The following is a 15514-nucleotide window of genomic DNA, read 5'->3' as shown; positions in this document are numbered from 1 at the left end:
TCTGGGTGACCCTGCTTGAGCAGGAGGGCTTGGACTCAATGATATCAAAGGTCCCGAAAACCTCAACGGTTCTGTGAAAGCCACAGACAGAGATCTCTGCCTCAAGCCGAGAGGCAGCAGTCATCAGCCGACTCAGAGGAGCAGGCTGGGAGGCAGCTAGGAAACTCTTCCCAGTTCCTCCCTTGTCATCCCTGCCTCAGGTGTGCAAGCCAGTGCACCGCTTTGTTGAGCCGCCCAGTTCTCATCCCGCTGTGATTCTGCAGGTAACGTTAACACAAAGGAGTGAGAGGGGAAGAGCTTTAGTTAACGGCATGGGAACCTGAAAGCACAGGACAACTTTTCCCCAAACGTGGGCAATGCTGCTTAGATTCTGTCACCTAGGGAAGAGAAGGAAGACGACAAATGGGCCAAAGGGTTACACAGGAATGAAATACAAGGAAGGTGCAAGAGACATCAAAAACATCGATATGTGCCCCAGAAGACTATTTTGTAGTCAACTGACCTGCCCACACCCGACTGTGGGCATGAGGCCTCCGCTCCGACTTCCACTCTTCTCCTCTTCACCATTTCTTCCACTGCAGCACTATCTGACACTTCTTTTCTTCTCTTGACCTTCAAAACATTGCAAACTTGGTATTGATAAAATTTGATTTTGACTTTTCTATTTTAGAACAAAAGTCAGACTTAATATACATCTGTGTTTCGCAACATTGTCCAGGCTTATACAACCAAAACCAAAAAATGACTCAGGAATAAAAGATTAGCTGCCTTATTCAAACAGAAGGTAAGCACTGAGAGGCCATCCAGAGAATTATGCTCAACAGTTTTAAAGAAGAACTACTGCTTCCCAGGACATCCTATTGGCTCCATTTTTAGAGGAGGGCCTAGGAACATCATTAGCAGGAACGTAATGCTAGCAGAGAGAGCGGGATTTCCTCGGGGGGAATTTGGACAGGACACCTTCACTAATTCACTCCATCTTCAGACACTTACCTGTATTGAAAACAAACCCACCCTGAGATCTCACTAAACAATTACTTTCCAAAGAAGCTTAACTTGGTTGTTTTCGACACATGCAGCACTTAGGAAACTACTTCATTATTCAGCACTATTGACCTCATACAGACTCTCACAGCGAAGAAACCATTTGACAGCTCAGCTCAGACTTGGCGAAAACACATTTAACTGAAGCCAGCACGGCTCTCACGTCCTCAGGCAGGACTTCATTCAAAGTCCGCTGGAATTGACAGGAAGGTTTCCCTCAACTTGGATGGTTCTAGGTGAGAATTCACTCCCACCTTACACTGCCTGACTGACACCCAGAAACAGGACAACTACAGCATTGCCTAGATATATCTTCTGCTTCTCCAGACTACTTGGAATATCACTTTTTTTTAAAAAAAAAAACAACACACAAAAGAGAACCACACACGCAACTTAAAAGCTCATCACTGCCCTTGTTTACTTCTTTACCTGTAACAGAGGTATTGTAAAATCTGGTGAATATTTGGTGACTGGACTTTCTTTAACCAACTTTATAGTACATTTTTGCATTGCACCACACGTCCTGAGAACAAGATAAATGACTTAGAAACAATGCTGGACTTGCATATGATATCTTGAAACCGAAGAACTGCAAATACAGCTCTTTCAGAATTCCTGGCTGTGAATAACACAAGCCAGTGGGATGGGGACAATTGCTTTGGACTACTTGTCCATTTGATAAGGGAGACCAGAATATCTACTAAGTGCTCACAAGACAGACCAGCAGCAGCCTTTCCCAGGGACCAATCATCAGAACAGGAAACAGTAAGAAAAAAACCTCAGTTTTCACAACAGAGGAGGTTCAATGCAGAGTCCCACAGAGGTCTCAGCTGGGGCCTGAGGCTCTTCAGGGAATTCATAGAAAACCTGGAAAATGAGACACTAGGGAGGTGACAACATTTGCTAATTATACAAAAGACATTATTACCATTATTACTATCATTATTTAGAAAAACAAATGCATTCTTTCTTTAGGAAAACAGAAACAAAGAGCGTGAAATTCAACGTCAACAAATGTAGTCAAGCATAAGGAAGAAAAACACATGTTCCATATATATATGTGCTGGCTCCAGCCTAGTTACCGACATTCAAGAATGAAGGCTGGGAGCCACTGGGCATTGCTTCATAAAAATACTAGCTGAAGAGTCAGCAGTGGGTGAAAAGGCAAAGAGAAATTCCAGACATTTTCAAAAAAAGCAATACAGGACAAAAGAGAACACATTGCTATGCTCTATTTCAAATCCATGGTACAGCCATACCGCACGCAGTTTTGCTCCCTCTCATTCAAAGACACAGTGGAGGAAGGGAAAGGGAAAAGCAAGACATAGATCATAGATGTTTCCAGACATTATCCAAACATAACCATAGTGAATTACCACAAGATACGCCGTGCTGAAATAGAGCCGAGTTCTAGATACATCGTGCAAATGTAGGGATAAGGCACGAGGTGGACATTCTCATGTTTGAATCTCATCTTCGATACTCTCTCCCATTTACTGACATCTGAGAACAACAATAAGACTTAAGAACATAGCACTAACATTTCAAAGGAGCAGGAGTCCTCTTGTAAAGCTTCAAAAGTCATACCACACTGAACGTATATGCAGAAGGGAGCACCTACAATCTGTCCGTATGAACTTGGTGAAAAAGCGCTAGTAACACATTACAAGAAACACACCCAGGTGACACTCTCCCATCAGTTGCTTGCATTAATAGCATTGTCTTTCCTTAACTGTATCTGGCTTCAGTCCTGACATCTTCCCGCAAGAAACAACATGCCAGGCGCTCCCAACCCTGTGAATAAAACCTCATCAGCTTTCCTAACTAAAAAGTAATTTTTTTAAAAACTGAAAAGGACTAGGATTCACAGGAGTAGCGTCATTACATTCACTTCACAGTTCAAAATGGGAGGACAAAAGATAATTGACATGACAAACGCCACAGTTACAGACGTTCCTTCCTGGGGGTGCAGTTCGCACACCTAGGAGCTCATGCGTGCAAGAATGGGTGACGCCAGGCAGCAGTCTCCTTACGTGCCTCTGATCTCAGGAAGAAACAGGTAACATGAATACTTTTACTCCATTTGCTAGCAGAAACTAACATCCTGAGGACCAGAGATGGAGCCCAAGATTTGCCTAGATGAAACGCTGACGCAATCAGTTCCTTTAAGGGATGAAATTGTTCGTTTGAGTTTGGCTTCAAGGACTCCCACAGCTGGTGATTAACTAAGAGGTATGCTACAGCGAGGAGCCCGACACACAGATTGCAGGACAACTCATCACGTCAGGCCTCTGAGCTTGCAGTTCTCCGCAGGGCCCGGTGCTGGCTGAGCAGGTGGATGGACTTCCCAGTTCTAGAAATACAAGCTCGGGAATCAAACCCTCCTCAAGCACGCAGGCAAAACTGGCTGCGCTTTAGCGAAGCAAACCAACAACGAGGCTTCGTTTGTTTGGGTGCCTCCTCTCTGACAATGCTGTGGGCTACTTTCTCTTCCTGGCAGTAAGAGGAATAAGTTGCTCTCATACATACCAGCTTCTGACAGGGAAAGAGGATGATCTCGTTCTTGCCTGCTAGGACCAGGGGTGGCAATAACGCAGTCTGCCGAGACTGGAAGGGAATGCCTTGGAGGCGGAAACACGTGGGTGTTCATTACTCCTGGGCACTCGGAATCACGGGAGGTGATGATGCCAAAGGGCCTGATCCGATTCACAAACTGACACACCTTAGGACTGAAAAGGCTTCTCCTTCAACTAACTTACTTTTCTCTGCAACAACAGCCTCAGGAGAGTAACTTCTTCTTAACCCTTTACACTACAGCAACTACAATGTTTAATCCTAATGTACCTTACAAGAAAACTACTGCGGTCTTCTCTACTAGTGGGCCAACACTGCTGCGCCTGTAAGGAGCGCTTTACGTTTTATTAACCTTTTGAAACAACGCACTAGCTTTCCTTGCAATCGCATTACGTGGGCTTCCTGGGACTTTACATATACACGTTTGTTTTCTCTGGCTAAATCAGATTTGGAACGCAGGGGTGGCCATCTGAAAACACTGCAAAACATTCTTTTTACGTACATCAGTTCTCTGGTGAAGGCAACAACTGAGGAGGATCTTCAGCTAGTGTAAAACTGCAAAGCTCAAAGGACTTGTACTCCAGCTAAAGATCTGCGCACTACTAGGCAGGAATGTCAAATTAAGCAATGCCCAACAGATACAAGTCATTGGATCTTTTCTTTTACAAGTAGGAAAGAAAGGGTACACAGAAAGATAGTGAAGTGGTCTGTAGAAAATGGATGTAAATCATCAAGATTTCCGAGGATTACTCGAATTGCTTCCTGGAGAGGCCAAAATAAGAAAGGAAGGAAGAATATTAACAAGATAGCCACAATTCCACTGTCAAGTACAGTTTTCAGGCTTGGGAAAAAAATAACATTGCAGTTTGCAGGAGTCATGGAAGAGCAGGTTCCAGATATTTTGCTTTTCCTCTTCCCCTTCTTCCCCCTGCTCCCTCCCATCACCTCAGAGCATGCTGCCCTAACAGATTCACAGAAACTGAAGTGAATGAATATCTTAACCCTGAATTAACATGGAAGCATTACTATGGAGAGTGGAGGTGTGCTTTTAAATTTAAGAAGTTCTACATTTAAGAAGCCTCCTCCTTGCCAGCACAACACATGCACTATTGACCTGTTTCAAAAATAAACATATTCCCCTTTTTCAGAATATTGACCCAATTCAGTTACAAAGGAACTGTAATTCAGCTCCAACAAACTCCTGCTTTATAAAGGGGAAACTTTTTCTAGGAATACCTTTCAGTATTTTCAAAAGTGAAAAAGAAAAAAAAAAAAGAACCAATAATTTTCTGTATCAGTTAAGATCAGCACACTTTCTTCAATACTATTTACAATGCTACTACTGTACTCTGAAGATTTGTTTAAACTTAACTAACAGGAGCATTTTTAAGCAGGCAGTATATTGGTCTCATTTCCTCGGGAATGGCAGGGGCTTTCTTCTGTCTCAGGAAGAAGATGACAACAACAGAACTCATCAGCTGTCACCGAGCTTGGCCACAAAGTAATGGCGTCATTAAAAGAACGTCCCCTGGCTCCCACAGCTATGAGGAAAGCACATGCAATTGAGCATTAGATTAGCTGCTATCAAGCTAGCTCACCAGTACTGCCACAGCTCCTGAAAAACTAGGAGGGTCTGACAGCTAGTCAAGCCTGAGAAGTTCAAAGCAGTGGTCAGGTCTGGGGCTGAGAGCGAAACCACGGGAAAGTGCTACTGCAGAACGAATCTGAACAGGAACCAGCAAGGCACGGAGTGCAACGAGCTCCACAAATAGGAGTTTTCATTTGTCCAATTTCAACAGGCAGTAGCTTCTTTGAAGTATTTCTGATAAAAGCATTACTCGCGCTAATGCTGCCTGTTGATGACACTTTTCATTTACGTCATTTTTTTCACCCTCGTACTCTCTAGAGAAGTTCCCCATTACTCGCACTTGAAATGCTGCATTTGACAAAACGTCCTCCGTCCCATAACAAACAAAAGATTTGCTCAGCCTAACATTCAGCTAAGCTCCCGTGGACCTGCTTCATCTCCTACCTCTAACTCCTTGACAGCACTTTCAGTGGTGTCGAGATCCAGACCGCTGTGAAACAAACAGAGAGTTAGTCCCACCCCAGCCAAAAAGCAACAGAGCTACGTTCCTTGTAAGAGTTTAAACAACAACAAAACATCATTCCCATTGCACAGAGAAAATACTTAGCAGGCAGATGAATTCCCAGTTTATTGTTCTTAAAAAACATCCAGTCTTCCACAAGGACTGTTCCTTTTCAATTTTCTGCCCATTTGTATTTTGTGCATCTGAGGATACAAAGGATGAGAGATCAGATCTTTTCAGTCAGTCCTCACTAACCTTTAGGACTGGGGTTTTTGACAAGGTGCCCTCAAACCAGCACCTCTCTCTTCCAGCCTATCGCAATGCCATTCTGCTCAAGGGACTAAAAGAAGGAACCGGCAGGACGTGTCTCTCAATCCCCTCCACAGTGCAAACCTGCAGAGGAACGGGCCTTCACAGCATTGGAGCTAGGCCCTGTGATGCTGGGAGTTGGGTACTGCCTGCATCAAACTGTGTTCGCACCTATTAACGACATCTTTTGTAAGCCAGCTTCTCAAAAGTTGTTCATTGCCAGGTATCGGCCCACAATACAATGCACAGGGAGAGAGAAGGTCTCAAAGAAAAGCTGAACCCATTAAGAAGTAAACAAATGTCGCACAAGTGTCACTTGGAAATAAGGAAATAGGGTGGAGTGTAAGGAATTACGGCATGCAAGTATTCGCTGGTATATGGTCTGGCAGGCAGCCACTCTCATATCCTCCACATTCAGGGGCCCCAGCCAGAACTCGGTCAGAGATGAGAACTTTCCTTCCTCTTCAGAAAGGCCCTCTCCTTGCTTAATATGGAAGAAGTTAATGAAAGGAGTTACACAGCGCGCCACAGCAGAAGGACAGATATCACCCACCCAAGACTTACGCTGTGGTCATGAAGTCTTCAGGAATCAGCAGGGACACAAAAGTACGATTCAGGAAGGGACGCTGAAGCGGCGATGAGGGGAAGAGGGTGGAAAGAATGGAAGAAAGCAAGGCGCGATGACAGGCTGCCAAACTCAAACAAATGCAGTGCTCTCTCTACCATCGGGAGATCAAACACCTGCAGGCTGCTCAGAAACGTACGCACACTACTGGCAGTGCTGTCCAAAGGGATTACGCTGAGGGAAAGAGCTCGGTCACAGACAAGAGCAACGTTTCAAGCATCTTCTGAACACCACACGACACCACAAGACAGACAACACGCCTTCCTCTCCAAAATCAACTCAGAGAACAAAACAAGGAGGAAGGTTAATCCTCCTGGATCTGACACTATTCCAGCAGAATGCTAATAAGCAAAGCTAAAGAAACAACTGCATTTCAATTCATCCCAAAATAAAGTCATGTGGCAGAATTTCAAAGACTCGGCCTACTTCTCCAAAGGAAAAAGGAGACTAGTGTGGCACGAGATTTAATGCAGCTTCAGGTCTGGAGACAGCCTAATTGGCGTGGTGTTCATAGCACAGTCTCTTCAATTCTGCAGCAGCTAACAACAGTCACTTCCAGAGTAAAGCCAGGCCCTGGCAATGCCTGTACACATCTCATTGCAAAAGCAAATTCACTCACACTCATAAAACCACTCTCTAGGTCCCTGGCTGCCGACCCCAAACGCGCTCCCCCGCAGGAGCTCCCCGGACCCTGCTCGGGGCACCAGGGCTGGGCTCAGGAAGGAGTTTTTCCCCCGGGCAGATTGGCACAGGTCCCGGGGGGGTTCGCCTTCCTCTGCAGCACTGAGCACAGCCCCTTGCCGGGGTCCTCGGGGCCATTTCTGGCCAGCGAGTCCCTGCTGTTGCAGGAGCAGGAGTCCAGCTGTGCCCTCCAGCCCTCCGCCTCTCTTCCCTGGGCCAGCTTGGCAGGGGAACCTCACGTCTCCAGGTCACCTGCAAAACAAGGAGCCTCAAGGAAGCCGACTTTTCCCTGCTGCTTTTAAGCTGGCACACTTCCGTGGGGAGAAGAGAAAGCCTGGGGGTGTGTGGGGGGGTGTCTTAGCTATCTATCTATCTCTCTAAATCTGCTGGGAGGGAATGAAGACGAGGGAGCCAGGCTCTTCTCAAGAGTGCCCACTGAGAGCACCAGAGGCAACAGGCACAAATGAAAACACATGATATGCTCCAGCTGCACATGAGAAAACAACTTTTTCCTGTCTGGGTGGTCAAACACTGGCACAGGTTGCCCAGGGAGTTTGCGGAGTCTCCGTCCTTGGCGATGTTCAAAACCCAAGGGCACGTTGTCCAGGGCAAGCTGCTCTAGGTGAGCCTGCTTGAGCAGGCGGGTTGGACCAGAGGAACTCTACAGGTCCCTTCCAACCTCCACCCTCCTGTGTGAGTCTGTGCTTTGGTTTCACTCCTAAAGCACCTGAACTCAACCCTGATGCCTGCGGGAAAGGATGCTGGGACAAGGCAAGATCCCAGACTCCTCCCCGAGGACTCACCACAAAACCCCATCTACCTAGTCCAGAATATCGTATGGCAGACACACTCAGAAGAGAGAAAAGATCCTTTTATTGCAAACATCAACTGCGGCGGGGGGCGGGCCCGGGAGTCACAGGGCTTCAGCCCGTAACAGGGAAACGGCACCTACAACGACAGAGTCAGAGAGCACTGATAAACCCATGAAGGCAGGAATAGGCATGACTTGGTTCCCCTTTCTTTGGGGAACACCGTTGACGAGGAATTGTTCATAGCCCAGAAGAGAGAGCTATGGCTGGCATCAACCAGGGGATGGCTCTGGCACCTTATCCCCACGGGTAATGCACTTGGAGACCTGCATGCGTGCACAGATGCACAGGGCCCCTGTGCCACGCAGCAGGGCTCGATGGGGAGCCCCTGGGGAGTGGCCATGGAGTTATTTCCAAGCCCCGCGCAGCACCGTCCCTTGCCAGCGGGTCGGACTGACTTGGAGCAGCGCTGAGAGTTGGGAAAGATGGGCAGCAGAGCCTGGTACACACCTGGGCTTCCTGACCTGCTGGACCTTCCTGCTTCTTTTAAGTCCCCATCTCCTTCTCTCTTCCTTCTTTTCTTTTCTCGTTGGCATTCCTTCTCCTCTGCCCAGGCCTGTTTTCTCTTTCTTTTCTTTCTGTTTTCCTTCTCCTGGGGGGAGCCTGCAAACCTTTCCATCCCACAGTATGATTAGGTAGGTAAAGCCAGGATCAACTAGAATCAGTTCTTGATTTACCCAAAGCTGACTCATTTCACCTTCTTTCCTCTGAAACGCTCTTTAGTCCTTCTGTGCATCCCAGGGAGTCTACTGTGCTCCCTGGGGTGGCTGGAGCCAAAGCAACGGGTGCCTACAACAGAAATGTCAGAGTCAGCAGGTGGCAAGGGACACCCTGGAGTAGCAGGCGACTGTTTGGCAAAATGCTGCCTTAGCCCTACAGAGAAGATCCCTCTGGCTGGTTTGCATTAGCCCGTTCTTCCAAGGGCCTCACTTTGGAACACAGGGTTCACACGGGTGTGTGACACTCAGTTCGTTTCTGGCAGCTCAGCAAACACGGGGATACCGTGTCTCGGGTAGGAGGGTAGCCCCTGATGGAGCTGCCATACCTCTGACATTTCGGACTCCACCACCGCGTCTCCCCCAGCTTCTTTGAGGACATCCAGCAGAGAAGCGGGTGGTGTGTGCAGCAAGGCTTCTGCCTGGTGGTCCTTGTCTGCTCTGCCTGCAGGGCCACTTTGCTCTTCCAAATGCAGGTCTAGAAAGGAAAAGCACGTGCAGCAAAGTGACTCCTTGGAAGTAAAGCACACCTAAAGCAAAACCCACCCAAAGCCCTACACCAGCTGTCTTCTCGACATTGAGGTTTCTGGTAGCCCAAGCCCCAGCCTGGGACAGCCCTCAGTTCCTCCTCATACCTGTGGCTCTGTCCATGGGGGCTGCCGACTCCCCGGCTGATGGACAGGAGCGGCCAGCCATCTCCTCCACAAAGATGTCACCGCAGTTTTCAATGAGAAACGCCACCAGCACGTTCACCTGCACACATCAAACCCTCAGTCTCAACCCAGGTGCCTGAAAATGTATCACACAGCCTTTCCCACTCCCGACCCTTGCCTCTGCGCAGGAGGCTGTGGTTGTGGGGCTGCTCTTGCAGGCAGCCACCCCACCAGCATTCGCTCAAGAGAAGAGGCAGCCAGGGACCTCTGAGCAGCCAAGCTCGGATGGGCCGGCAAGGCTGCAGCCGGCTGCTCAGTACAGCGCACCTTCTCAGTCACCGCCAGCATGGCCTCAAGGGGGAGCACGTCCTCGTTAGGTGGGCTCAGCAGATTTGGCCCAAGGCAGATGGCCAGGTTGCTGGCGGTCATTCTGCTGCTGGAGGCGTTGTGGCCGATGTGCTGGAGGAGGGCCAGCAGCCGCTTGAGGAGGACGAGATTGGCTCCAGGCAACTTCTTGGCCACCCTGAGGGAACAGGAACTCAACGTTAATAGAGCAGATGTTGCCCACAGCTGTCCCCAAAGCTTGCCCAACACAGGTGGGTTGCGCAGCTTTCCGGGTGCTCTCAGCCAGCGGCCAGTGCTCCTGCGCTTCAGGAAGGAAGCACGGCGTTGCTTCCCAGCTCCTCATTTCACCCAAGCCCAGGCAAGGGAAGGCTCCCTCTCCGTGCCCTTTCCCCCGAAATCTAAGCCCACCGCAGCAAAAGCAAGCTGTCAGAAGACACAGCTTTTTAAGGAGACCGTCCCTTTTCAGGCAAGTCCCAGGCCTCTACCAGTCCCTCCTCAACAGGCAGGCTGCTGCCCACACTTACGCTTTCAGCTCTTCAACCTTCTCCTCCTTGCCGCTCTTCTGCATCGCTGCCATCCAGTCCTCGTAGAGGTCTGTCACGAGGAGCTTGGCGGGGATGCTTCGGAGGAAGTCCTGCAATGCCAGGGGCTCCAGGTGAGCCTCTAAACACTCCAGGCCAGCCAGGAGCTCTTCCAGCTGCAGGTCAGAAGCGCTCACCTTCAAGATGACGGCCAGCAGCAGCGCAGGCTGGCTGCCCAGGTCGACATCCGCACCGTGGTCCAGGGCCTCCCGCAGCTCACGAAACTCTGTCCTGCCGGCAGCTCTTCGGAATATCCCTTCTGTCGACGGTCCTTCCTTGTGCAGGACAGCCAGCATCTCCTGCAGGAGGGGCAGGAGGACAGTTGCTTGGCTGAGAAGCTGCCTTCCAACAGCAGTGACCAAAGCACTGCCCCAGATCCTGCTCCTTGCCCCCCGCAAAGGGGGCTGGCACCAGAAGCGTCTTCTGGGGGTGAAGGGCCCAATCCCCCATCCCCGGAGCTCCTGGGGACACCCACCTCCCCTCTGGAGCAGCGGGAGGGAGGGCTGGGGACCCCCTGCCCAGGCTGGCTTACCTGGATGGGCCGGGGCAGGGAGCCGTCCTCCCCGCAGAGGGCTGCCAGGGGCTGGCCAAAGAGCGCCCTGCTGCAGCCGGAGCCCACCTGCCCTGGCGCCTGGGCAGCGGCCAGGGTCCTCCGATGAGCAAAGGGCCAGGGCAGCCCCATCCTCTTCCTCCTCCTGATGGTGTTCCCTCCTTCCGAAAAGGAAAATGGAGCAAGAGCGTGTCAATGGAGACAGCTGGGCCAGCACTCCCGGAGCCTGCCCTGCCTGCAGCACGGTGCTGAGGGCTGAGGCAGGATGGGCAGGGAGCCAGCAGCTGGAACCACAGCTCCAGCTCAGCGGCTCCAGCTCGGAAGCTCTTGAGAGCCGGCATGCCACCGGGACAACCTGTCCCAGCCCTCGCCCTGCCCTCCTCCAAACTGTGGGCAGCAGGAGAGGCTCTGGGTCCCCGCAGAACCACATCCAGCGGCTGCTGCCCAGCAGGTGTCCTTGCTCGTCCAGGTGACGTCCTCCCTTGGGGTGCCGCACCTGCATGGAGACACTCAAAGGACAAGTGAGCACAGCTCAACCATTTGCAGGACAATGTGCTTCTTTCCAGAACTCACCTGGTGAGCCGCAAAGTCCCCCAGCTTTGATAGATGGGGCTGTCGGTGGCCTTTGCCCTTGCTTGGGACGATCCTGCAAGAAGCAGGCTGCGCTTAGAGAGCAGCCCCGCAGCAGAAAGGGCCACCGGCGAGCTGCCACCCGGCACCAGCAGCCTGAGCGCGGCAGAGCTGGGACCCTCTGCCCTCCTGGGCTCTCTGCCCCACACGGCAGGCTTCCCCCCAGCGCCGCCAGCGAGGATGTGCTGGCATGCCTGGTGGCTCCCCAACCCTCTACGCTCCCCGAGTGGCACCGTGGGACGCTCCCTCCCTCCATCTCTGCCTTACAAGCTCACCCCGCTGGCCGCAGACGCCGGCACAGCCAGAGACGGGTGAAAGGCAGCCATTCTCACCTCTGCCTGGCCCTCCATCAGCCTCTCCAGGCTCCTGGTGCTGAATGTCCTCCACTGGGCAAGAGAGAAGGAGCGGAGGAAGGTGAGCAGCAATGCCTCAGGACCAGGGCTCGGGGACAGAGCCCAGACCGGGGAGACACTCACGGTGTGGCGGCAGCTCAGCTCCTTCTCCAGGGGTCTGAGGGAGGGGAGACGGGTCACGCGGGCTCTCTTGGCTCCTCCTGGTGTCCTGTGCACCGGCAAGGGACAGGGAGAGAGCAGGCTGAGCCCCAAGCTGCCCCTTCTCTCCTGTGAGGCAGCTCTGCCCGAGAGCTGCCCGCAGCCGCGAGGGCACCTCTCCCCAGCTGGGGAGCTGTGTTCCCCCGTCCGGCTGTGCCTGCAGCATCCCCGCGGCTTACCCCAGCAGCGTGCCCACCCACAGCTCCTTCAGCGCCCAGGAGCTGCAGAAAGAGAGGAGAACCAGCGTCAGGACCCGCTGCCCCCCAGCCCGTGGGCAGAGGCGGGCGCCTGTGCAGCCCTGCCCCGTGGGGAAGGACGCCGGAGTGGGACAAAGCCCCGTGGGGCAGGACAGAGACGCTGCCCAAGCCCTGGCTCCCCGTGTCCTGCCAGAGCAGCTGCTTTTGCCCTTCTCTTCTGGGGACCCAAAGGGCACCAAGGGATGCAGGACCTGGCAATGCCCCCATCCCTCCCTGCCAGCGTGCTTCCCGCTCCCTGCCCAGGCTCTGCACGCAGGGCAGAGGCCATTCACAGGATGGCGTGGGCACGGTTGTGAACCTCTCCTGCCCGACCATGGGACGTGGCACCACGACTCACCCAAAAGCGGCAACACAGGAGCCGGTGGACCAGACGAGGATGACGGAGGTCCTGTCCTCATCGCCGCCTTCCTCCTCTTCCTCGTCCCCCGCTGCCTCCTTTCCGCCGCTCAGCACCCACAGCTGGTCCAGGGCCAGGCGGAGCTGTGGGCGCACGCTGGTGCCGCGTCTGCAGAGAGCAGACAGGAGAGGCAGGCGGTGAGCTGGAGGTGACCTCCTGGGGATCCCCCCGGGCAGAGCCCCGTCCCCCACTTGCCCTTGGGACAGACGGACGGACAGCGATGGGCGCCTCCAGCACCCACCAAGGTGCCGGGGCCTGGGGCTGGTGCCGGGGTGTCCCTGCCCCGGGGCCAGGGCCAGGGCTGGGGGAAAGGCGGCTGGGGGAAAGGCAGCTGGGCTCTGAGGGTCTTACTGCAACTTGGCGATCACCAGTTCCTCCTGGAGGAGGAGAAGGCGTCTCTCGCTCCTCTTGCGGCCCCGGGTCAGCCGCACGTCCGCGCTCAGCACCAGCTCGGCGTCGGCGAGAGCCTCCCTGCAGAGCAGAGAGCGGCGGGCATGAGAAAGGCCGCTGCCACCGCGGGTCCCGGCCGTGCCCCCGAGGCACAGGGAGAGCCCACCTGGAGCCGCAGCAGCAGTTGGCCTGGCCCATCCTGCCCGGGAGAGGAGGACCCTCGCCGTGGACCAAGGACGCGGGCCACTCGGCGACAGCGGGGATGGGAGGCGAGGTGCCGGTGCCGGCGAGGTGCTGCTCGGCCGGATCCTGCCTCCTCCCAGCGCTCCTGTGTGCCAGCACAGCTCCGTGCTGCTGTCTCTGGTGGCTGTGGGCTCCAACTGACCAACATTCTGAGCCCAACGACCAACATTCTAAGCCCAACGACCAACATTCTGAGCCCAACGGAAAGTGGGAGGGGCACCCACCCAGTGGGTGAGAGTTCTCTCCAGTATGGCCGTCTCTGCCTGGCACTGGGGAGCCCCGGGCGGGCTGGACGGACCCAGCAGAGGGGAAGGACCGTCTCCCTCCACCTCTTGCCAACGCTTTGCCTCCTGCAGCCCAGGAGGCAGGGAGCCGCCTTTGCCCCAGGGGCACTTTTCTGGCTCGAAATCGCTCCACTTGGCGTCCACCATCACCCCAGGTGTCTGCACAGCTGCTTTCCAGCTGGGTGTCCCCCAGCATTTACTGGCGCAAGGGCTTCTTCGTCCCCAGGTCTCCAGGACTTTGCTCTTCCCCTTGGGGAACTACAGGAGGTTCCTGTCAGCCCCTTTCTCCAGCCTGTCAAGATCCTCCAGGTTGACAGCAGGACCCTCCGGCGCATGAGCCTCTCCTCCCGCTTCTGTGCCACAAGCTGCAAGCTGCCGGAGGGTCCGCTCTGCCCCATCTCCCAGACCAGGGAATGTGAACAGATCCCACGTGGTGCAGCGCAGGGGGGGGCAGACATGCACTTTGATAGGCCATCACTTGTCACAGGAGGTTCAGAAATTTAGGGGAAAAATCCATATTGGTTTGGGTATTATTTACACAGTGCTTCCCCTTTGTATTCCTGCAAGCTATTACAAGGTGTTCAAAATGTCTCCTTTTTCATTTGAATGTCACAGCTCTTCACAGTGCTGATGTTGCGTGTAACACTGGATCAGGTTGTACTCTCGCATAGATTGTTAGGTAGTATGTAGCCTAGATTATTAGGGAGAAGATAGCAGATTATCTGCATTAATTGTGCTAACACCAACGACAGAAGGTTGTGTCTAGCTCTTGAGCCGAAGGATAGAAATCCAAGGCGTCTATTGAACGCAGTGGGCTATTGATCAGCAGATTGAACTCACCGTGTTCAAAAAAGAAAAGGTACGTGAGAAAGGCGTATTCCATCTTGACTGCTACAATGCGTGGTTTTGTAGGTATGAAGATAAATTATCCATGCCCCTCCCGCCACCCCCTTCCAAAAAAAAAAAGGACTAGAGAAAAAAGATTCAACTTCTGGAGCAATGGGGCTTTTAATAGCCAAGTAAATTTCCCTAGATCATTCCCATTCGATGAGCCACTTTGCCTTACATTCTGCCTCTACTTGGTACCAACAGAAGACTCGGTACCTGTGCCATGCTAGAGGAGACGTAGAATTTCGTGCTGATCCAGAGCTTTCCACCTACAGCCAAAACCGGGGCGAAGCTTTCCTCCACCTCAGCCACTCCCTGGTGCCTCTTCCCCAGGGAAAGTCTTTCCTCTGTCACTCTGTGCTCATAGCTGGTCACAGGCAATGCAAGCCCCAAGCCTCAGCCACCGTCCCAGGTCACCAACCCCCTTTAGCCATAAGCAAGCTCTCAAACTCCTTTGCGGCTGCAGGAGAAGGGTTGTTAATAGAAATGGATGCACACGGCACAGTCTATTCCAGAATAGCCACAGCGGTTAAAAGCTTTCCGTGTCCTGGATTGGTGGTTTTCAGGACCAGCTCCTGGGTGCCGTTGCACGAGGCTAGCGATAGCTCTATTTCATGCAGGTAATTCAGGCTTAATCCTTTGTCCCCACAGGCCCAGCGGCACAGAAAGTCACCGTGGGCTGTGTTTGAGCAGCCTGCTCCACTGGACTTGTGGCAAACGGCCGCATCCTTGCTCTTCTGTTGTCCGCGTAGGGTCCTGGTCAATACCACAAGCTGTTTTCCCTGGAAATGACCATCGTGGCTAAAGACAGACTCCTCCTTGTGGACGCCAGCCAAG

The 15514-nt window shown here is 52.8% G+C and overlaps 1 protein-coding gene across 1 annotated transcript; it reads right to left on the bottom strand.

Annotated features, from left to right (window-relative positions):
* Positions 1–8236: 8236 nt before the first annotated feature.
* Positions 8237–12822, bottom strand: LOC142027871 (T-cell activation Rho GTPase-activating protein-like). Its single transcript, XM_075022068.1, has 9 exons — positions 12813–12822; positions 12144–12228; positions 12000–12053; positions 11020–11683; positions 10625–10786; positions 10431–10540; positions 9889–10084; positions 9544–9661; positions 8237–8271 (listed from the first exon to the last, which is right to left on the bottom strand). The coding sequence occupies exons 4-9, from the start codon at positions 11167–11169 to the stop codon at positions 8237–8239; spliced, it is 771 nt and encodes a 256-aa protein (XP_074878169.1). The 5' UTR covers positions 11170–11683; positions 12000–12053; positions 12144–12228; positions 12813–12822.
* Positions 12823–15514: the final 2692 nt, after the last annotated feature.

Source organism: Buteo buteo, unplaced genomic scaffold, assembly GCF_964188355.1.
Source record: "Buteo buteo unplaced genomic scaffold, bButBut1.hap1.1 HAP1_SCAFFOLD_76, whole genome shotgun sequence".
In the NCBI taxonomy this organism is placed as follows: Eukaryota; Metazoa; Chordata; class Aves; order Accipitriformes; family Accipitridae; genus Buteo; species Buteo buteo.
This window is presented reverse-complemented; position numbering and strand designations above follow the sequence as displayed.

What these genes read in the sequence shown, in the direction of transcription:
- LOC142027871 (XM_075022068.1), bottom strand. Translation starts at nt 11,169, where the DNA reads ATGGGGCTGCCCTGGCCCTTTGCTCATCGGAGGACCCTGGCCGCTGCC. An exon ending in CCCTGCCCCGGCCCATCCAG is followed by an intron (nt 10,787 to 11,019) that starts GTAAGCCAGCCT and finishes CCCCTCCTGCAG; the next exon opens with GAGATGCTGGCTGTCCTGCA. An exon ending in CCCCATGGACAGAGCCACAG is followed by an intron (nt 8,272 to 9,543) that starts GTATGAGGAGGA and finishes CTGTCGTTGTAG; the next exon opens with GTGCCGTTTCCCTGTTACGG.